Source organism: Schistocerca americana, chromosome 11 (assembly GCF_021461395.2).
Source record: "Schistocerca americana isolate TAMUIC-IGC-003095 chromosome 11, iqSchAmer2.1, whole genome shotgun sequence".
NCBI classification, from domain to species: Eukaryota; Metazoa; Arthropoda; class Insecta; order Orthoptera; family Acrididae; genus Schistocerca; species Schistocerca americana.
In genome coordinates this window covers 198,165,766-198,185,126 of record NC_060129.1, presented here as the reverse complement: position 1 = coordinate 198,185,126, position 19,361 = coordinate 198,165,766, and the positions used below count along the sequence as shown (strand labels likewise).

General features: G+C 41.5%; 1 protein-coding gene across 1 annotated transcript in view; it reads right to left on the bottom strand.

Annotated features, from left to right (window-relative positions):
• LOC124553552 overlaps nt 1–19,361 on the bottom strand; it is a 262,796-nt gene that overhangs the window by 161,926 nt on the left and 81,509 nt on the right. The window contains exons 11-12 of the mRNA XM_047127399.1: nt 16,701–16,784; nt 8,366–8,591 (exon numbers count right to left, since the gene is read on the bottom strand). Of these exons, the coding sequence (XP_046983355.1) occupies nt 8,366–8,591; nt 16,701–16,784 (310 nt within the window). The remainder of the gene's footprint in view (nt 1–8,365; nt 8,592–16,700; nt 16,785–19,361) is intronic.

The following is a 19,361-nucleotide window of genomic DNA, read 5'->3' as shown; positions in this document are numbered from 1 at the left end:
AAAGGTGTTCAGTTTGCTTTCCAAAGAATCCATTTTAACTTCTAATGAACCAAATTTGGCCTCAAATTTTTCATTTAACTTTTGATTGTCCTCTCTTAATTGCTTTTTATCTTTTTCTAGTGAACCAAGTCTTCCATTCATTACACCCATTTGAGTATTTATTGATACCAGCATATCAAACATTTTTTGATTAATATTTCCATTTTGAGGAACAACTTGGTGATCTACTTCCGAAACCTCAAGATCTTTATGTTCTCCCACGCTGCTTACCTTACTTATCATTGTATTTGAATCTCCTAACGGCTCTAAATCAATAACTGTATTATTATCTGTACATGTCTCCTGTCCCACATTGAGCTCATGGAATGCACATCCCTATCCTCTTCACTTTCCTCTCTCTCTCTACTCATTACTCTACTCAACTGCACATTATCATGTATTCTTTTTGTTTGTTTTGACATGATTATTCACTACCAAGACATACACTTATTTTCACTATGTATTCAGATATATTTATCTACCGAAATCACAAGTCTCAACTTCCCTTTTTTTTTATAATTATACAGTTATTTTAATCATACCTGGTAGTATCGCTCACTTTTAGCGATTATTGGAGAATACCTCTTTCATTGGACAGACTCACTGGCTGCTACAATATTTTCCAACTCTAGGGTTCGTGAATCCGGATGACACTCGACTCGATGCAGCAATCCTCCTCGAGCGAGCCGCACTTTGTGGCGCCACTTCTACCGTATCTTCCTTCGCCGTCGGCGTTGTCGTGGTTACCGTGAGACACCGTTATACCAAGAGGAAAGGCGCGTCGATCTTAGAGCATGAGATATGATGACCTTAATCCATTGACAACACACAACGGTCACGGTAGCACCTGATTCCTGAATAGCTGCAGTAGTTAAGATCTACGAACTATCCCCTGTTGACCAGGTCCCCAAAACTTAACTCGTAACGAGATCCCTTCAAAGCAAATTGTCATAACGATCGTCTATAAAGGCTTCGTACAACGAGAATAAATGTTACGGTTTATGGAATAATAACAGATACGACCAAACTGTCTTGTCTCTTCTGCTTTATTTAACATAACTTCGTTCACAGTTTCATTTCGCATTCACCACTCATTCACCGAAACCCTTTGATGAACAGTTTTGGTTGCTTAACACCAACAGTCAATGATAATGATACAGCTTTTCTTCTTTTCATAAATTGAAGCCCGCTCTCCGTGATATAATAAAAAAAAAACCGGTCTCAATACCGCGTGCCTCGTGAGACGCGAATAGACTTATCCTGGAATTGACCGCCCTGTAGGTGTACTCAATTTAATGACCACACTTCACTGTCAGCTATTTCGCATAACTGAATGTCCATTTGTTAATCTGATTATACACTGTAGCTATTTAAAATTCGCCCCTATATTTTTCACAACGCACAATTAGCACTTCGTTACTTGTTTTCTTTTTTTTTCTTCTAAGAGTCAACGGAAAAAAAAGACGCCGTATCATCGGCTTAGTCGATATAAAGCAAAACACCTTAATATGCCCAATTTTACCTCTTCTTATAGGATCGGCTACCTTACTCATTAATTTATTACATATTATTTCCAATAACGCTAAACAGGTATCGCCGTTATATTTTAATTGTATTCAAAAGCATGTTACTACTATTATGACCGACCAAATCATAACAAATTGCGCGGCGTGCGTTTTTAACGATACCTTTACGCTATTCAAGTTACGTTACAGCTGTCTTGACTCGTAATGTTACATCGTCTCACACAAGCCACAGTGATAGGAATTTTAGAATCACGGAAAACAATACTTTTCATGGCCTCCAGCAAACTGCACAAATGCCGTATTTTTTACAGTTGGCACTGTACTCTGAAGTCTGATTCCAACAGAACTGATCTGGTGCCAAGTTAAGGAATCTGTCCTGTGAAATAACAAGACATTTCAGCTGCCAGACGTACTGGAGCTTATGCATGAAGCTCTGTCACAAGACACCACCGAACGCCAGCGAAATGCAGAACAGCTCATCTTATAAGAGGAGGAGAAAATGTGAAGCTCGGATGGCTTCATGGATCCTGTTGATGGCCATCTCAGTATCAACGTAGCAGATGACAGTTCTGTTTCTGACACGCATTCCTTGAAGCTAGACCTGTCCCATACATACTCCTGCCACCACCTACTCCAGTCCAGTCACTAACATCACCTATCCCATCAAAGGCAGGGCTACCTGTGAAACCAGTCATGTGATTTACAAGCTAAGCTGCAATCTCTGTGCTGCATTCTATGTAGGCATGGCAACCAACAAACTGTGGTCAAAAAACAAGTGGACCACCCTCAGGGTGTATACGTGGCCAAGGAAAAAAAATTCCCGGATTTCCCGGTTAAACATACACTTTTTCCCGGGTGGAAACATAGTTTTTCCCTGTTTATTGACAGTATATTTTCTCTCGGAACTGTATAACTTATCAATCCTTTGAATGGTTATGGTTTTATACACGGGCGTAAAATTTCCCAGTGCTTTAGAAAACGCAACACCTTTTGGAAAGATGTTTGATGTGCAGTAACATGTATGCTGCATATTTTTGCATTACAAAAGTATAAATTTGAATTCCACCAAACACCGCATGTTACTTTCCGAAGCATTGAAATAGAGATTGTGATGCGTAGTTGTAAGCCAGTCATAGCTCATGTCACATGATCTCGCCAGCCGATGACAGCGGATATTCAGAGCTTCGGACACATGGTGTAGTCAGCCAATAGCAACAACACTTAAGTAGCGTGTACACACGAACAGGAAAAGTTAATTGTTTCAATTAATATATATATAATGATGCTACAAGAAAACAAAGCTTTCACATATAATATTGGTCTCTAAGGCCAATACGCTACAAGAGAAGCTATGCTTTCACATATAATGTTGGTCTTTTACGCATGTATTACATTTTAAGATATATCACACAAATGTGCCAGTAAATTTTTTAATAACGACATAAAACTGTGATCTTCTGGGCTATAAATTATTCTAAGTGGCTCGTCATCAAAGATCTGATTTTTAAATGAGTCCCAGATTCCCAGTGAAGTAGGCATCGACCTGATATTAAGTTTTTCAATGTGGTTTCGGGATGTAAATTTCCTCGGGTACTAGTACTTTGTTATCTCATGTCTGGTTCTTTGCTATGGCATAATGCCATACGTGCTAGAAGATGAAAACGTACACTTGTAATGCACCAAACAGTTGAAACTAGCCAATAGTTTGAAATTAAACCCTTCGTTTCAAATATACTGATTGCCTCAGCGGAAAAGACTAATAAGAGAACATTTCTTCAGCAAACCGATAAAAATAACTTCATTGTTCTGCATGGCAATTAATGCTTGACTGTCAGAAAGTTGGGAATGAAATCAAATCTGAAACTAATAACGTATTTTAGCCTTCCATAATTATGTGAATGTATTTTAATTCACGTTAGCTCCCGACCAAAGAAATCAATTTTGTTTTCATTTGACATGAGTACAGTAGACAAAGAGGAAACAGCAAAATCACTAAATGTAAACACGGGTCACATGGAGAGACTACCCGCTTCCCTATTATAACTCAGACTGCTCTGCGCATCAGACCCGTATCTATGATATTTCCGAACCGGGGCAATATTAGATAGTGGCGTCCCTCGAGTGTTTGAGATAGGACGTCAAAAATTTTTTAAAAATCGAATTTTCAAAAATACGTTCATTTTGTAGTGCACATCATCCTGAAGGCTCTGATACATAAAACATGCATGTCTGAGGAATTGTAAGACATGTTGTCTGATCTTAAGTGTGCCAAAGTGCAGCGCCACACCTCTTCACACAGCATTCTTCTATCACACGTCTCTGTATTTCGGTCTGTGGAATTGAAACGTGTATATTTTGTACTAGATGCCATCAAACTATATTCAGGACAGCGGAAATTAAAATGTCCTGTGGTGTCTCTCCTGCTTCCAGTCGCCCAGTTTGACATCCTGCCTCTCTCTCTTTTTTTTAACTCTTTATTCCCTATTAGCTAACAACTTGCTGCTTTGTGTGACATAAAAGTAAGTATAGGATACATAAAGCCAGTAAAGAGAAGAGACAAGCAAAACAGCACACATTTCTTCAATCCTTAGCTCCTAGAATTTTTTTCTCTCTAATCTTGCTACAGCTTTACATGGCGTGCTTTTCTTTCTGCGAAAGGATCTATTACCTCATCAAAGTTCGTCACACATTTTGCTACGTGAAAAATTGAAACGTCGTCGTCTAATACTAAAAAAGCTGTAACTACAAATAGGCCCAAGACTGGTGTGGTTTCTCGACCTGATTACCTATATTTTGTCACTATCTGCAAGATAAAACAAAACAGGCCTTTATAATACTGCAGCAATTGTAGCACACGCCAAATAAACGAGGCTGTTTTGGCAGAAATGGTCATTTTTTAACACGAAGGAATATAATTCACAAAGTACCAATATCAAATGCCTACTAGACCTACTACAAGCCAAAGGTTTACGTTAGGAAATAGTTTTACACTTCATTCATACACTTCAGTTTCTCAAGCATGAGACTGAAAAGTAGTAGTGCGAAATTTTTATATAAATTTGGAATAGTCTTATTCTTCCATAATTTGTGTGATGTCCCCGTTTCTTCTCCTTCCTCGTTCTAAGAAACAATGTTGTCATCACTAATTCTGTATCTATTCCTGCCAATGTCGAAGCTTATTCGCCGGTTAACTTCACTAACTCTGCTAGAATCAGCCCCCCCCCCCCCCCCCTCACTCCTAGACCCAGGGCTGCTGCCCAATCTGGCAGCTTGAGTGCGCCAGTAAAATTTTTCCCGGTAGCACCTAGCTGCCTTTTTTTTTTTTCTTTTGCTGCGACTGCTTACACAGCCAACAGCCATATTTCTGTAGCCAGAAGCGGAAGAAGATACTACTCAACTGCACATGCGCACGATCCCACTCGTAACTGCTAAAACAAATCTAATGTTAACAATTGTGACATCACGCTCATCGAAGGCAATTTGTTGTTACGAAGCATCGCATAGTCTCCCTAAAGCCTCTGACAAATTTTGCTGTTGGCAGATAAGTGTATGAGCACTGTGTTTTGTTGCCCTATACGGCGCATTTCCTTTGCAATTTAAGTTTTATTTTAGTTTTTTCTCTCATTCAGGATTTATTGCTGCAGTATTATTCTGCAGTAGCAGGATACAGTAATATCCTTTGTTAGAGTATTGGTTCTTACCAGTCACAATTACAAAAATTTAACTGAGAACAAAAACAATGAAAAATTCCCCGAATTCAAAAAAATTCACGGGTTTTTCCCGGTTTTCTCCCGGATGAAAAAGTTCCCGGGTCTTTCCCGGATCTCCCGGTTGTCCTGGCTCGTAGACACCCTGACCCTGTAGCTGAACACACTGCCAAACATGATATCCCTCATCTCAATGACTACTTCACAGCCTGTGCCATACGGATCCTTCCCACCGACACCAGCTTTTCTGAATTGCGCAGGTGGGTACTTTCCCTGCAGTACATCCTACGTTCCCGTAACCCTCCTGGCCTCGACCTTCATTAGTCACTGTCCTCACCCATCCAGCCCCCTCCCTGTTCCCATTCCAGCACTACACAGCCGTCATTTCACCACCAGACACAGTCTATTAATTTCTTTTTATTTCTCTCCTTCCTGCTACTTACCCCCTCCCCCCTCAGCACCTTCTCTCCAGCCCTCCGTCTAAACTGCAACACTTCACTGTCCGCCACACCCACCATACTATCCCTCCCACTCCCCCAGCCTCCTCCTTACCCCCACCCAGTCACCACTCCCATCATGCACTAGTGCTGCTGTTCGCAGTGTGGTCTCAGCTCTCTGAGACTGCAAAACTGTGTGCAAGTTGTGTCTGCGTTAGTGTGTGTGTGCGTGTGTGCGTGCGTTTGTGGCGTGTGTGTCTACTGCTGACAAAGGCCTTAGTGGCCAAAAGATATGACTCTGTGAATCTTTTTGTTATGCCTATAGCAGCTCAGCATCCCCGCCATATGGTGAGTAGCAACTTTCCTTCTCTGGTATTGTTACATTCCATCCCGGATTTTCCATTGTTTGATTTTTGCCTGAGGGCTTTTCTTCAATCCTATCCCTGTGCTGTTTTCCTTTGTAACTACTTTCTTTTGCATTGCTATACTCAATGTCCATCCTTCTTTCTTTCCTTTCCCGTATTTCTCTAGTTGCCTTACGAACGGCACTACACGCTCTACTTACGAGCCACACTGCATCGACCGTCTAATCTGCGCGCGACGGACAGCCTCGAGACCACACTCACTGATGGTGCGGCATCTCGTGTCCGACATTACTCCCACCGATATAATTAAGCCTATAACTTCAAACTGATCGTGCTCCCTGTGTCAGTTCCTGTATTTTTGCGTATTATCTCCGGCAATTTTCTGGTGCCACACGATCTTACATCTCTAACTACAAACCCCTCCGCTAAAGAGATGATAAACAAGTACACGAGGTGAATGTGGACGGAAGAGTTTTCATAGGCTGACCTCATTGAGTGTACTTCAATCAGATTGAGGACATCATTGAAAAAGGGCCACTCAGGAGTCCCCAAATTAATTTAGTAAAAATGTACCTACCTATATCGTTTAAGTTAAAAAATGTCCCTCAAAAGAACGGTTGCAGTACTGGCGATATTTGGCTCTGTCGACTGGTGAGTCTGCAGGTCGAGCTGTCGTACTTGGCCACGAACGGCACCTGTACAATGTCCTCGGTATGTTGCAAATGTGAGTCGTGGCCAGAATTGTGTTTTGTGTACCGAATTCATTACGTCAGAGCCGAGTGAATTTGAAAATCGGGAAACTGTCAGTGCTCGTACGGTGGGTGCTTACGTAACTGAGGTGGCCGGAGTGTTTGGTGTTTCGAAAGGCACCGCATCGAAGATTTACACCACATACGAGGAAAGTGGACAATCGTCAGCCACCAAGTCCCGACACAGACAAAATTACGTTTCGAGTGATCACGACGCACGGTAACCAAAGGAGATTGTGGCAAAAAATGAAGAGGGTGACAGCTGCAAAAGCCACTGCAGAACTGAGTATCACACTCACAAATCCCATCGGCACCGAACGATACGAAGGGAGCTCCGGAGGCAGGGAATTGGCAGGTGAGCTGGATTTCCAGCTCGTAACGGGAAAATGTTGTGCCGAAGCCATATAACCTGGACTGCGGACCGATGGAATAAAGCCACTATGTGACTGTTGGACAATTGTATCCATCTGATGGCAGAATGTGTGTCCCCCTTGACAACACTGTGTTCCCAGGTGACACGGCTCACACTGTCCAGGTCTGGCCGAGTGAGCACGAGGATGACGAATTGTCGCATCTCCCATTCCCATATGGCTGGAGGCTGTTTCGAATGTTAAAGGTGTTCCTACACCGTATCTGGCACAGTAATGTGTTGTGTTTTTGTAGTGTCCATATTTTTACCAGACTCCTGTACAAGCTCGAATTAAAGCCACACATTTGATGCTAGCAGACGACTACTAGTGAGGAATGCCCTCTTTGCCTGTGCTGATCTTCTGCTTATTTCCCTCTTGCTGTGCCCATCTATTTCTGTGAACCCCAATTTTTACATCAAGGTAGTAACTAATCTGATTTCTTCTACTGCTCAAAACTCTAATCTTTTCAGGGTTCCACAGCACAATCGGTAAAAACTGAGCCCCTTATACGATAATTTTGTCGTCTGTCTGGTGTCGACCCAAAACCCTTTTTCTGAGGACAACTTATCAAGTCGAAACTTACACCACATATTAAGGTCCACAGTGCCTCGGCAACATAAAAAAGGGAAGCTTTGAAGTCACTGCAATCACAAGATATAGTCATTTACATCACATACTTAAATACTTGCAAACTCACTCATTAAAAAATATAGGGTGCTTCCGCTTGATACGGAATCGTGAAATTTGGCAAAAAGAAAGATTTAACAGTACAAAAAAAAAAAATATTAATTTTCATTCTATCATACAAAAAATATTTCTTTTGTATTTGTTATGCAGCTAATATTTCTTTTGTATTTCTTATGCAGCTTCACATTTGAAACTAAAACATTCTCAAGAGACACTGAACCTCTAGGACCAATATATTGGGAATACGAATGTCGATAACAGGCAAAATAGTCAAGAATCTCAAATTCCCCAAATGGGCGATCAGTCCATACGCATAACTAAGTTTGTACGGCACCCTCAGTGTGCGAGTCGTACTCACACCTGGCCAGTTTTTAACTTTAATCTGACTCTGCCCACTACACACACTTTCTAGGCCACGTAACAGTGCCGCAGGACTCGGTCCTACCTGGCCGGGTGCTCCTCGGCGACGTGTGCCGCCAGAGCGTCCTTCCCCGCCAGCAGTCTGAGGCAGTGCGGGCAGGTCAGCACGCGTGACGAGTCGGCAGTCGCGTCCGGTGACGCAGTCTCGGCGCACTCTGACGGCCCACTGCCGCCACCCGCCACTCCTGCACCGTCCGTCTCCGAACGGACGTCCGATTCGCCGGGGCACTCGAGGGCCGAAGATGTCGACTCTGTGAATGGAAACGGACATATTACAATGGGGATGAATGAGTTTTTCCTTCCTGACAAAACGTATCTACATTTATATACAACTAACGATTCATTAATTTGCATCTAGTCATTTCCACCACACTTTTGGAAAAATAGTGTTTACGGCATTTTGAATATACGAGGTGTGATAAAAAAATTTAAATGAATAATTTTATTAGAAACAATGTAATAAGCTTAGACAGAATTTGATTCGATTTTCTTCAAAGTACTGCCCTTGGCTAGCAATGCACTAATACCAACATCAAATCCGTGACTGGAAGACCTTTTTTGGAAAGGCTTTTAGCTGCTCTGTGGTGGCCTTCTCAATATCAGGAATGGTGCCAAAACATTTTCCGTTACACAGGGCTTCGATTTTCGGGAAGACCCAGAAGTAGCATGTTATTAAATCTGGTGAGCAAGGTGGATGTGGACAGACAGGAATACGTTTTCCCACCGAAACCCACACGAATCAAAACTGAGGTGTGGCCCAGCGTGTTGTCGTGATGAAGAAGGAAGCCACTGAAACATTTTTCCAGTCTCTCTCTTTCTGCACATTGTTCCACAAAATTTAGCATTTAAAGTTGTTCCCTTTGAAATGAACTCTTATCGCACTGTGCTCTCAATATCAGAGAAAAAAATAAATAAAAAATAACAATAAATCAATGAGCATGTCTTCAGTATTCAATTTTGATCAAGTGCCCTTTTTAGGTTTTGCACTGGGAACTCTGAATTTTCGTTTCAGGGTCATACCCCCAGATCCCAGTTTCATCGCCAGTTACAATTTTGTACACGAATTGCAGATCTGGATGAAGATGATTCTTCAACTCTGTGGAAGTTGACACATAATTTTCCTTCAATTCATTCAGAAGTATGAGAACAAATTCTGCACTCACTCATCTCATTTTCAAATCACGCGTTAAGATGCTTTGCAAGGACCAATACAAGATGTTAATTGCTTTGATAAGATCTCAAATAGCCATTCAGCTGTTCGAATGAACAATTTCGCCACCAATTTCATCATTTCATGAGCATCTATCGAAGTTCTTTGCAACCTGAAAAAAAAACTTAATGCTTACGCACAGTTCGCAATCCGAGATGCACACCAGACACGCTAAGAACCACCTCTCTCTAGTGTTTTGTGGCTGCTGACTGACAAGTCAGAATGTATTCCAACTTGATGCTGCCTGCCTCAACAGAGCAGGCAATTAAACAAATTACACCAAATGATCGTAGAGGCAGCAGTTGCTGCTAAAAGAACTCCTTCAGCTTATTCTTTGATCACACACCACGTAAGGGCAAATCAAATGAAAACAAGACAAATGGAAAGAACAGTAAACTGTTCATCATTTCAAAAGTAATCACCATAGCTGTTAATATGCAGGGTGTATCAAAAAGAATCATCAGATTTTAAAAAATCATAACTATTATATTATTTAAGATATGCGTGCGAACAACATACTATTGGAAAGATCAACCTCTCAAGTTTTACATGGTCCCGCTAGGTAGCAGTAGTGTGCACCCACTTCAGCTCTAGTAAAAATGGTGTCGGGCCAACAGAAAGTTTTTTGCATTCTACATTTTGTGCATGGCGGGTCATTAACAACTGTTCAGTGTGACTTTCATACTAGGTATGGTGTGAATCATCCTACAGCAGAGAGCTTTAGACAATAGCGTGAACAATTCCGACAAACAGGTTGTTCGTGTGAAGGCAAATCGCCGGGCGATCCCCGAGTGTCTGTCGAATGCATCCACCATAGTTTCACAAGGAGTCCGCAGAAATCCATTCACCGTGCAGGTCCACAGCTCAACATGCCCCCGATGTCCTTCGGGCATGTGTTGCGTTTACGTTTACATGTGAAACCGAACAAAATTCAGCTACTGCAAGCTCTTCATGAAGGTGACAAACAACAACGTGCGAAGTTCAGTAATTTCGTTCTTGGCAAGGTAGAGAATGACAGTTTTGTTCCGCGCTTAGTGTTTACTGATGAGGCAACATTCCAGTTAGATGGAAAGGTTAACCATCATAGTGTGAGAATATGGGGTACGGAACAACCACATGAAGTTATATAACATGAGAAAGACTCTCAAAAATGTAATGTGTTTTGTGCACTTTCACGGGAAAAGGCGTACGGTCTATTTTTCTTTGCAGAGAGCACTGTTAAAGGAAGCTCATATCTTATGCTTGAGAATTTTCTTTTCCCACAGTTGGAGACTGATTCAAACGACTTCATTTACGAACAAGATGGGGCACCGCCACACTGGCATTTGGAAGTGCAGGAAATTTTAAATCAAAAGGTTACTGAACGATGGATCGGTTGCACTGGACCAGATGATTCAGCCTTACATTACTGGCCTCCAAGGTCACCGGACCAGACTGTATTTGATTACTTCTTGTGAGAGTTTATAAAAGACTCCTCCATTACCAACAATAATGAATGAACTGAGATATCGCGTAACAGCTGTGGAAGCTGTAACTCGAGACATGCTCGCTGCAGTGTGTGAACAATTTGAATACTGCACTGACATATGCCATGAATCTCAAAGGGGGCATATTGAAAACCTATGAAAAGGTACGAAAAAAAATCAACTTTTGAGTTTCCCATTCAACAAAAAACAAAATTCATTGTATATGTTTATTAGTGCCAGAAATAGAAAATCGGACGATTCTTTTTGATACACACTGTATTTATTCCACTATGAGACAAGACAGTCAATGTTTTCTTGGAAAAATGTTTGCAGCTGCCTATAGAGCCTTGATTGTACCCAAGTGTAGACCTCTCCAACTGAAGCACATCGACAGTGACAAATGTTTTCATTCGGGGACCCAAAATTATGTAAATTGCATGGAGAGAGATTGGGACTGTACGGGTGTAGGTGTAAGGGCTTCCCAGTGAAACTTCTGCTGTATAATCGAAACAACCATGGCAATATATGGGGCCGTCCACACAGCAGAAATTTTCCTGGAAAGCTGTCACACATCATGTATACAGTGCCTATTTCCCACCGTGCAATTTCCATATTTTTAGAGCCCTGAAGAGAGACATCCACGGCTTTCAATTTGCTTTGGACAAAAAGCTGCACGGCTGGATAAAGTCATTGTTCTGCAGGGAACTGCAAACATTTTTCATGAAGCCACTGACAATTTTGTCGCTCAGTGGAATAAACATATTAACGGTCATGTCAATTACTTTTGAAATATATTGTGAAAAGGAAAGTTGCCACTCTCCTTATAGCGGAGGTGCTGAGTCGAAGACAGGCACAACGAAAAGACTTTCGGCCAGCAAGGCCTTCATCAAAAATAGACAATAAACACACACACACACAACTGAAGCAATTGTTTGAGACTGCAGTAGTGTGTGCGAGTTGTGTTTGGGGGCACGCGCGCATGTATGTGTCATCTATTTCTGATGTATGCATTACTGGCCGAAAGCTTTATTTATTTGTGACAGTCTATTTTTTGTACTATCTCCGACTCGGCATCTCCACTATATAGTGAGTAGCAACTTTCCTTTTTGTACTATTGTAACATTCCATCCTGGATTTTACATTGTTTGAAAACTTTACTTACTTTTTTCCATCTGTCTTGTTTACATCTGACTGCCACTTACATTTCATATACTGTCTACTACAGTATTATGTCTAATGTCAATTATTTTTGTTAGTCCCCCTCCTTCCAACTTAATTGTTTTACTTTCACAGCAGATAATATTAGGTTGGCGCATAAGTTTGTAGCAGTTTTGTTTTGCTTGTTTGTATTCCAATTGCTAAAGGTTTATTTACTAATTGTCATGTCTTGCTTGTAGTTACTTTTGCTATCCGAGATTACATATCATCATTTGTCATTGATAGATAGCGAGTGGAGCTGTGGACACTACAAAATGTAACGTCAAGTGGGCAAATCAGAACATTTACAACATATTCTTCTGTTTCAGTTCAACAGAGGGGCGACAGCAGCAGAGGTAATCAGAAATATTTGCACAGAGTACGGGGATAACACCACTGGACAGAGCACGGCAAGAAAATGGTTTTCTCGTTTTGACATCAGTGACTCTACACGTTCAGGAATACCTTCAGGTTTTGACGAAGGTCATATAAATGCATTAATCCACAATGTTACACATCACTGTACTTGTGATCTGACATATGTGATGAACTGTGACCATTCCATCATCGTGCGACATTTTCATGTAGTAGAGAAGATTCAAAAATTGTGTGTACGTGTACTGCCTGCTCTGAGCCAAAATCACAGAAGTCAGCAGGCGGCCACACGTGCATCTCCCCTCGTCCGACATCGATCGGCTCTTAAATGACACCGACTATTCCTATCCTGTATCATTATTGGTGATGAGGAATTGGGTCTTTGTGCTAACACGAGGAAAATGGAGGAATGGTTGAGGAAAAAAAAAAAAAAAAGAGCTGCCATTTCCCATACAAAGACCTCCGCTCATCCACAAAACATAATGTTTTGCATCTGGTGGAGCAATGACTGTGTGGAGTACTACAAATTGTTTCCCCGAGGTGTAACCTTCACAGCTGACATTTGCTGTCAACACTTGATATGTCTTGCAGATCCAGTCTGAGAACAATGACCGGGAAGACCGTACGAAGTGAGGCTACTCCACGATAATGCCCGCCCACGTTCTGCTAGACTGACAAAAAACGCTATAAAGGAGTTTGGTTGGGAAGTCATTCCATACCTACCTTATAAGGACCTGATCTCGTGCTCTCCGATTTTCACCTTTCACGCTCTCTATCGAACAACATTCAAATAACTTCCTATCTGAGTGAAAATGCTCTCCCGACGTGGCTCGGCAAGATCTCCGCTTTAAAAATCACGTGATTGCTACAGTCGCAGAATCGAAAAGTTACCCCAGCATTGGCAGACGGTTGTAAATAGTAAAGGAAAATATATTACTGATGACTGAAAGTCTCCGCTTGGTATATCTGTTGTGTTTATTAAACATATGGAAAAATGCTACAAATATATGCACCAACCTAATGCTTTACACTGTTTTTTATTACTTATAAAAATTCAAGTAACATATTCTTAAATCTAAATATATTTACATCCTACCCCATAGCTAAATGCCTATGGTTTATCCTTACAGCAATGTTAACATGCTGAAGCTAAATAATTGTGTTCATACGCACAATTCTGTTTTATCACAGCTCAATTAAATATTATAAACAATTTGTTTTTGTGCGTATCGCACGACATTTTCACTCCTCATGTGCTGAAGCCTATTTGTTGCTGTGTTGTACGTGTCAGTGAGGTGTATGCTTATGTTATTACTTCTTATAAATAAATAGACATTTAAACTTTAATAACTTATGAACAAGATGTCATATAAATGTGGTAATAATAAATGTGGTAATTCCAAAAATGTCTTTATGTTTTCTGTATGGCAGCTCTGGCTATTTTAGTATACACACAATACTTTTAATGTAACAGATTCCGCTGTCACGTCATCTTGCATTCACCTCCTCTGTTGCCCGCTGTGTTGGCCTCGAGCTCTCCCCAGTCTGGTTCTCTGTCAAACCTTCCCAGTGCACCCAGCCCAGCCATACACACCAACAAACTGACTCTCCACCACAGGCATCTATACAGCACTCGACAGAGCGGCTGAGTCGCTCAGTTTGTCGTAGACTTATGTCAATGAACATACACAGTAAGAATCAAAATACTTCTGTGTAGGTTCCCTACTATATAGCACAATGTTCCTTTATTTGCCATGTAGTATTAGCTATTTACAAAGAAAAGTGATAAATATGAAGCAATGTTGGCAACAATGAATTTTTCCAAAATTAGAAATAGTGCAAGGTGTACAACTTTTCTTCTGCCGTTTGCCGATAGGTGGCAACAACGGTAAGAAGCAGTCGAAAGAAACAGGTCGCAGACGTCAGGCAGTTAGCTTGGACCTCATTCAAACATTTGTCAATTTGTGTCTGCATCATCAAGTTGTTCTCAATTGAAAATGTCAGTTTACGAGCCTAATTCTCGTCATTTGTGGTAGGTGTTACTGTTTTGTTTCAATACGAAGAAACGGCGGCTGAGTCTCATTGAATACTCTCAAATACGTATGGTAAGGATGCTATTAGTGAAAGAACGTGTCATGAGTGGTTTCAACGCTTCAGGAACGGTGATTTAAACGTTGTAACCGGCACAATGGTGCAAGAGAGAATGTTTTCGAAGATTCAGAATTGGAGACATTGCTGAGTGAAGACTCTCGTCAAACTGGAGAAAAATTGGCACAATTAATGTGAGTGACAAAGTAAGCCATTTCAAAACGTCTCAAGGCTATGGGCATGATTCATAGAGAAGGAACTTGGGTCCCGTGTGAGCTGAAACAGAGAGACGCTGAACGGCTTTTGAGTGTTTGTGAACAGTTGCTTCAGAGGCAAAAACAGAAGGGATTTCTGCATTGCATTGTGACCAGGGACGAAAAATGGATTCATTACGATAGCCCTAAATACAAAAGATCATAAGGATATCCCAGCCACGCTTCCACGACGATCGCCAAACCGAATATTCACGGCTCCAAGATCCATGCTCTGCATTTGTGGGACCAGCTCGGCACTGTGTACTATGATGTGCTAAAACCGAGTGAAACAATCACAGGTGCTCGTTATCAAATGCAGAAATGCGTTTGAGCAGAGCATTAAAAGACAAACGGCCACAATACAACGAGAGGCACGATCAAGTGATTTTGCAGCACGACGACGCTTGACTCCACGTTGCAAAAGAGGTCAAAACGTACTTGGAAACGTTAAAATGGTTAAGTCCTACCCCGCCCGCCGTATTCTCCAGACACTGCTCCCTTTGACTATCACCTGTTTAGATCAATGGCACATGGCGTGGCTGACCAACACTTCCGATCTCAAGAAGAAGTCACGAATTGGATCGATTCATGGATCGCTTCAAAAGATGAACAATTTTTTCGATGCGGGATTCGTACACTGGCCGAAAGATGGGAGAAAGTAGTGGCCAGCGATGGAATATACTTTGAATGATACGAATGTAACCTATTTGTTTCATTAAAGCCTCAAATGTTTGGGAAAAATCAGCGTAAAGCATAAGCGAAGTTTTACACCTTGTAATTACAGCAAGAGGAAAAAAAATTGACTTGGCTGTTGTGAAAGTCTTAGCTGACACAAAATCGTTCAAGATTCAGAACTGTATAAAGTATGACAATGAAAATTTCCAACAGCTAGAAAACTAATGCAACCCCAGTTTGTAACTTTTAGGAAGCAGATTTAAAAAATTATTTTCCCTATTTATATATTAAAAAAAGAGAGAGAGAGAGAGAGAGAGAGAGAGAGAGAGAGAGAGAGAGAGAGAAGAAGAAGAAGAAGAAGAAAAAAGAAGAAAGAAACAACATAGTTACATGAAAAACAGGTACAAAACGGTTTGCACAATTTTTCGACATACTCTCCAAAAGAACTGAGACACCTGTCATACCGTGGGTTCAACTTCTGCATTCCTGTGTGGTAGAACTCTGCCGTCTGTGAATGGGGCCGGCGTATGACAGTACTGTGCAATAATATCAAAGTTCTCACTTGACTACACAATAATACCGTAGTTCAGAATTTTGGATCATAAAGACACTGCTGCTGTGATAACTGTCCTTTGTTGCAAGCAGAAAGAAAAGTGGACAAAAAAATCAGCTGATTGTGCATCAAAGATAACTCACAAAATCTTGTTGTGACAAGTGATGTTGGAAAATAAATAATTAATCAAAACTTTTGGTGTGCTTATTGTCCAATGTCACACTTTAACCTGTGTTGTTGGTTTTAAGTATGAAAGTAAACTACCGATAACAAATATTGAGTGAATAACCATCAGTTCACTGGGATACTGTAAGTTCTTTGAGTCACCTATGAAATCTAGTTCTCATGGCACGACACGTCTCAGAACTGAGCAATTTACTTACAACAAAAATGGCAATTTTAGAGTATTTTTGAAACACGCTTCCCATAATATTATTGGAATTACTAACTTACAATATTGTAATTTATAAAACGATACACTTATATTGAAAACGAGATATATTACAATTCATTTCAATATGTACTGACGTGCAAGGACGCACCTGAGCAGATGAAACTGCCGTCACCTCCCGTGTCTCCGCAGGGTGCGTCTGCCATCAAACAGGTGGGGCTCGGTTCACGCCAACCTGCAAAGTGGTTCCAAATTTAGTTGTGCCACCAGTAAAGTGTGCTTGTGAACATGCTTTATTCAGGTGTTACGAGTAACCGAAACAGACACTTGTAAGACGATTCACGCTTTACCTGTCGCGACACTGGCACTCTCGAATAAGTTTCGGCAATCTTGTCAATCTTATCGTAAGTTACCGTGACTTGAGTAAAATGATATGCTGGTGAAAGCATTTGGTAATCCACGTGTGGTAGAGCAAAACCTGTGAGATCTGATACTGACTGAGAGGAAGGAAATTTTCTTTCAGTATTTGTAACTAATATCAAATTGTAACAAAGTTAGAAAATGTGAAATAGACACTATAAAAAGGAAATAGTAATAAGCTTAAGTACAAATCTGTCGTTAACCCATTTCTCATTTGGCGCTTAACGACACACATGCCGACTCACCGGAGAGACAACTCTAACTTAATTTGCCAAGGATGGTGTGAAAGAATTTCATAACTACCACCTCTCAATTTGCTAGAAACGTTATGAAGACCACTGACAATTATAAGTGGGACCAGCAGACTAATTTTTGAACCATGAACCTCTCAAATCTTAGTCCTAGCATTACACCTCTTCTAGAATTGCAATTTCTATTACTATTCTACATCAGGGAGTGCAAAACACAATGAAAGACAACTGTAAGTTGAAACTTCCTGGCAGATTAAAACCGTGTGCTGGACCGAGACTCGAAGTCAGGACCTTTGCCTTTCGCGGGCATGTGCTCTACCATCTGAGCTACCCAAGCACGACTCATGCCCCGTCCTCACAGCTTTACTTCCGCCAGTACCTCGTCTCCTACCTTCCAAACTTCACAGAAGCTCTCATGCGAACCTTGCGGAACTAGCACTCCTGGAAGAAAGGATATTGCGGAGACATGGCTTAGCCACAGCCTGGGGGATGATTCCAGAATGAGATTTTCACTCTGCAGCGGAGTGTGCGCTGATATGAAACTTCCTGGTAGATTAAAACTGTATGACGAACCGAGACTCGAACTCGGGGACCTGCAGGCGAAAGGCAAAGGTCCTGAGTTCAAGTCTCGGTCTGGCACACAGTTTCAATCTGCCAGGAAGTTTCGTATCAGCGCACACTCCGCTGCAGAGTGAAAATCTCATTCTCAAACTGTAAGTTAACAGTAACAGGAGTGCCATAAAGGAAAATCACGGTAAGCTGGTTTGAAGTGAAATTACAATCTGATACACTTGAAGCTGCCAATCAGCACATGCATGACAAATGGCGGACAGGGTATGGAGCAATTTACAGTTGCGCGCTGATGATGCTGTGGTTTACGAGAAGGTGGCGTTGTCGAGTGACTGAAGGAATATAAATATGACTTAGACAAAATCAGCCCACCCGCCTAGCTGCACAGTCTAACATGCTGCTTCCCGAACGGGAAGGCGTGCCAGTCCCCGGCACAAATCCACCCGGAGGATTAGTGTCTATGTCCGATGTGCGGGCCAGCCTCTGGATGGTTTTTAAGGTGGTTTTCCATCTGCCTCGGCAAATGTGGGCCAGTTCCCCTTATTCTGCCTCAGTTACAGTATGTCGGCAATTGCTGCACAAATACTGTCTCCACATACTCATACACCATTATTACTCTACCACGCAAAAATTTGGAGTTACACTCGTCTGGTACGAGACATTCCTGGGAGGGTCCACTGGGGGTCGAAATGCACAAGAACCCTCGGTTTGCTGTGGGGTGGCAGTTGGGCTGGTGGACTGCTGTAGCCTGTTGTGGGGTGTGAACCACTCAGGGCTACAGTGGGGTCAAAGCATCTCCATCATTTCTAGGTTCCCGGTTCAATACACAATAGCAAAAATTTCTAACTGGTGTGACAAAATTTCCAGTTGGTGTATGAATGGCACCTAGCTCTAAATGTAAAAAAAAATGTAATTTAGTGTGGGTGAGCACGAAAAACAACTGTAACGTTCGAATACAGCATTAGTAGTGTGTAGCCTGACACAACTACATCAATTAAATATTTATGCATAACATTGCAAAGTGACATGAAATGGAATGACCATATCAGGTTTGTAGTAGGGAAGGTGAATGTTCTTCACTTTATTAGGAAATTTTTGGGAAAGTGTACCTCTACCTTAAAGGAGACAGTATATAGAATGCTAGTGCAACCAATTCTCGAGTACTGTTTGACTGTTTGGGATTCTCAGCAAATCGTATTAAAGGAATGCATCGAAGCACTTCTGAAGCAGGCTGTTACATTTGTTACCAGTAGGTACAAACAACACGTGTTACGGAGACAGTTTGTGAACTCAAATGGGAATCCCTGGAAAGATTATGATGCTCTTTCCACATAACAATACTGTGCAAGTTTAGGAAACCAGCATGTCAGGCCAACTGCAAAACAATTCCACTGCTTCTGACAATATTTTGTGTAAGGACCTTGAGAATAAGATGCAATAAATTAGAGCTTGTGCAGAGGTTTTTAGATAGTTGTTGTCCTCTCACTCTGTTTGCGAGTGGAACAGGAGAGATAATGACTGACAGTGGTACAAGGTGCCCTCTGCCATGTGCTGTACAGTGGTATGTTGAC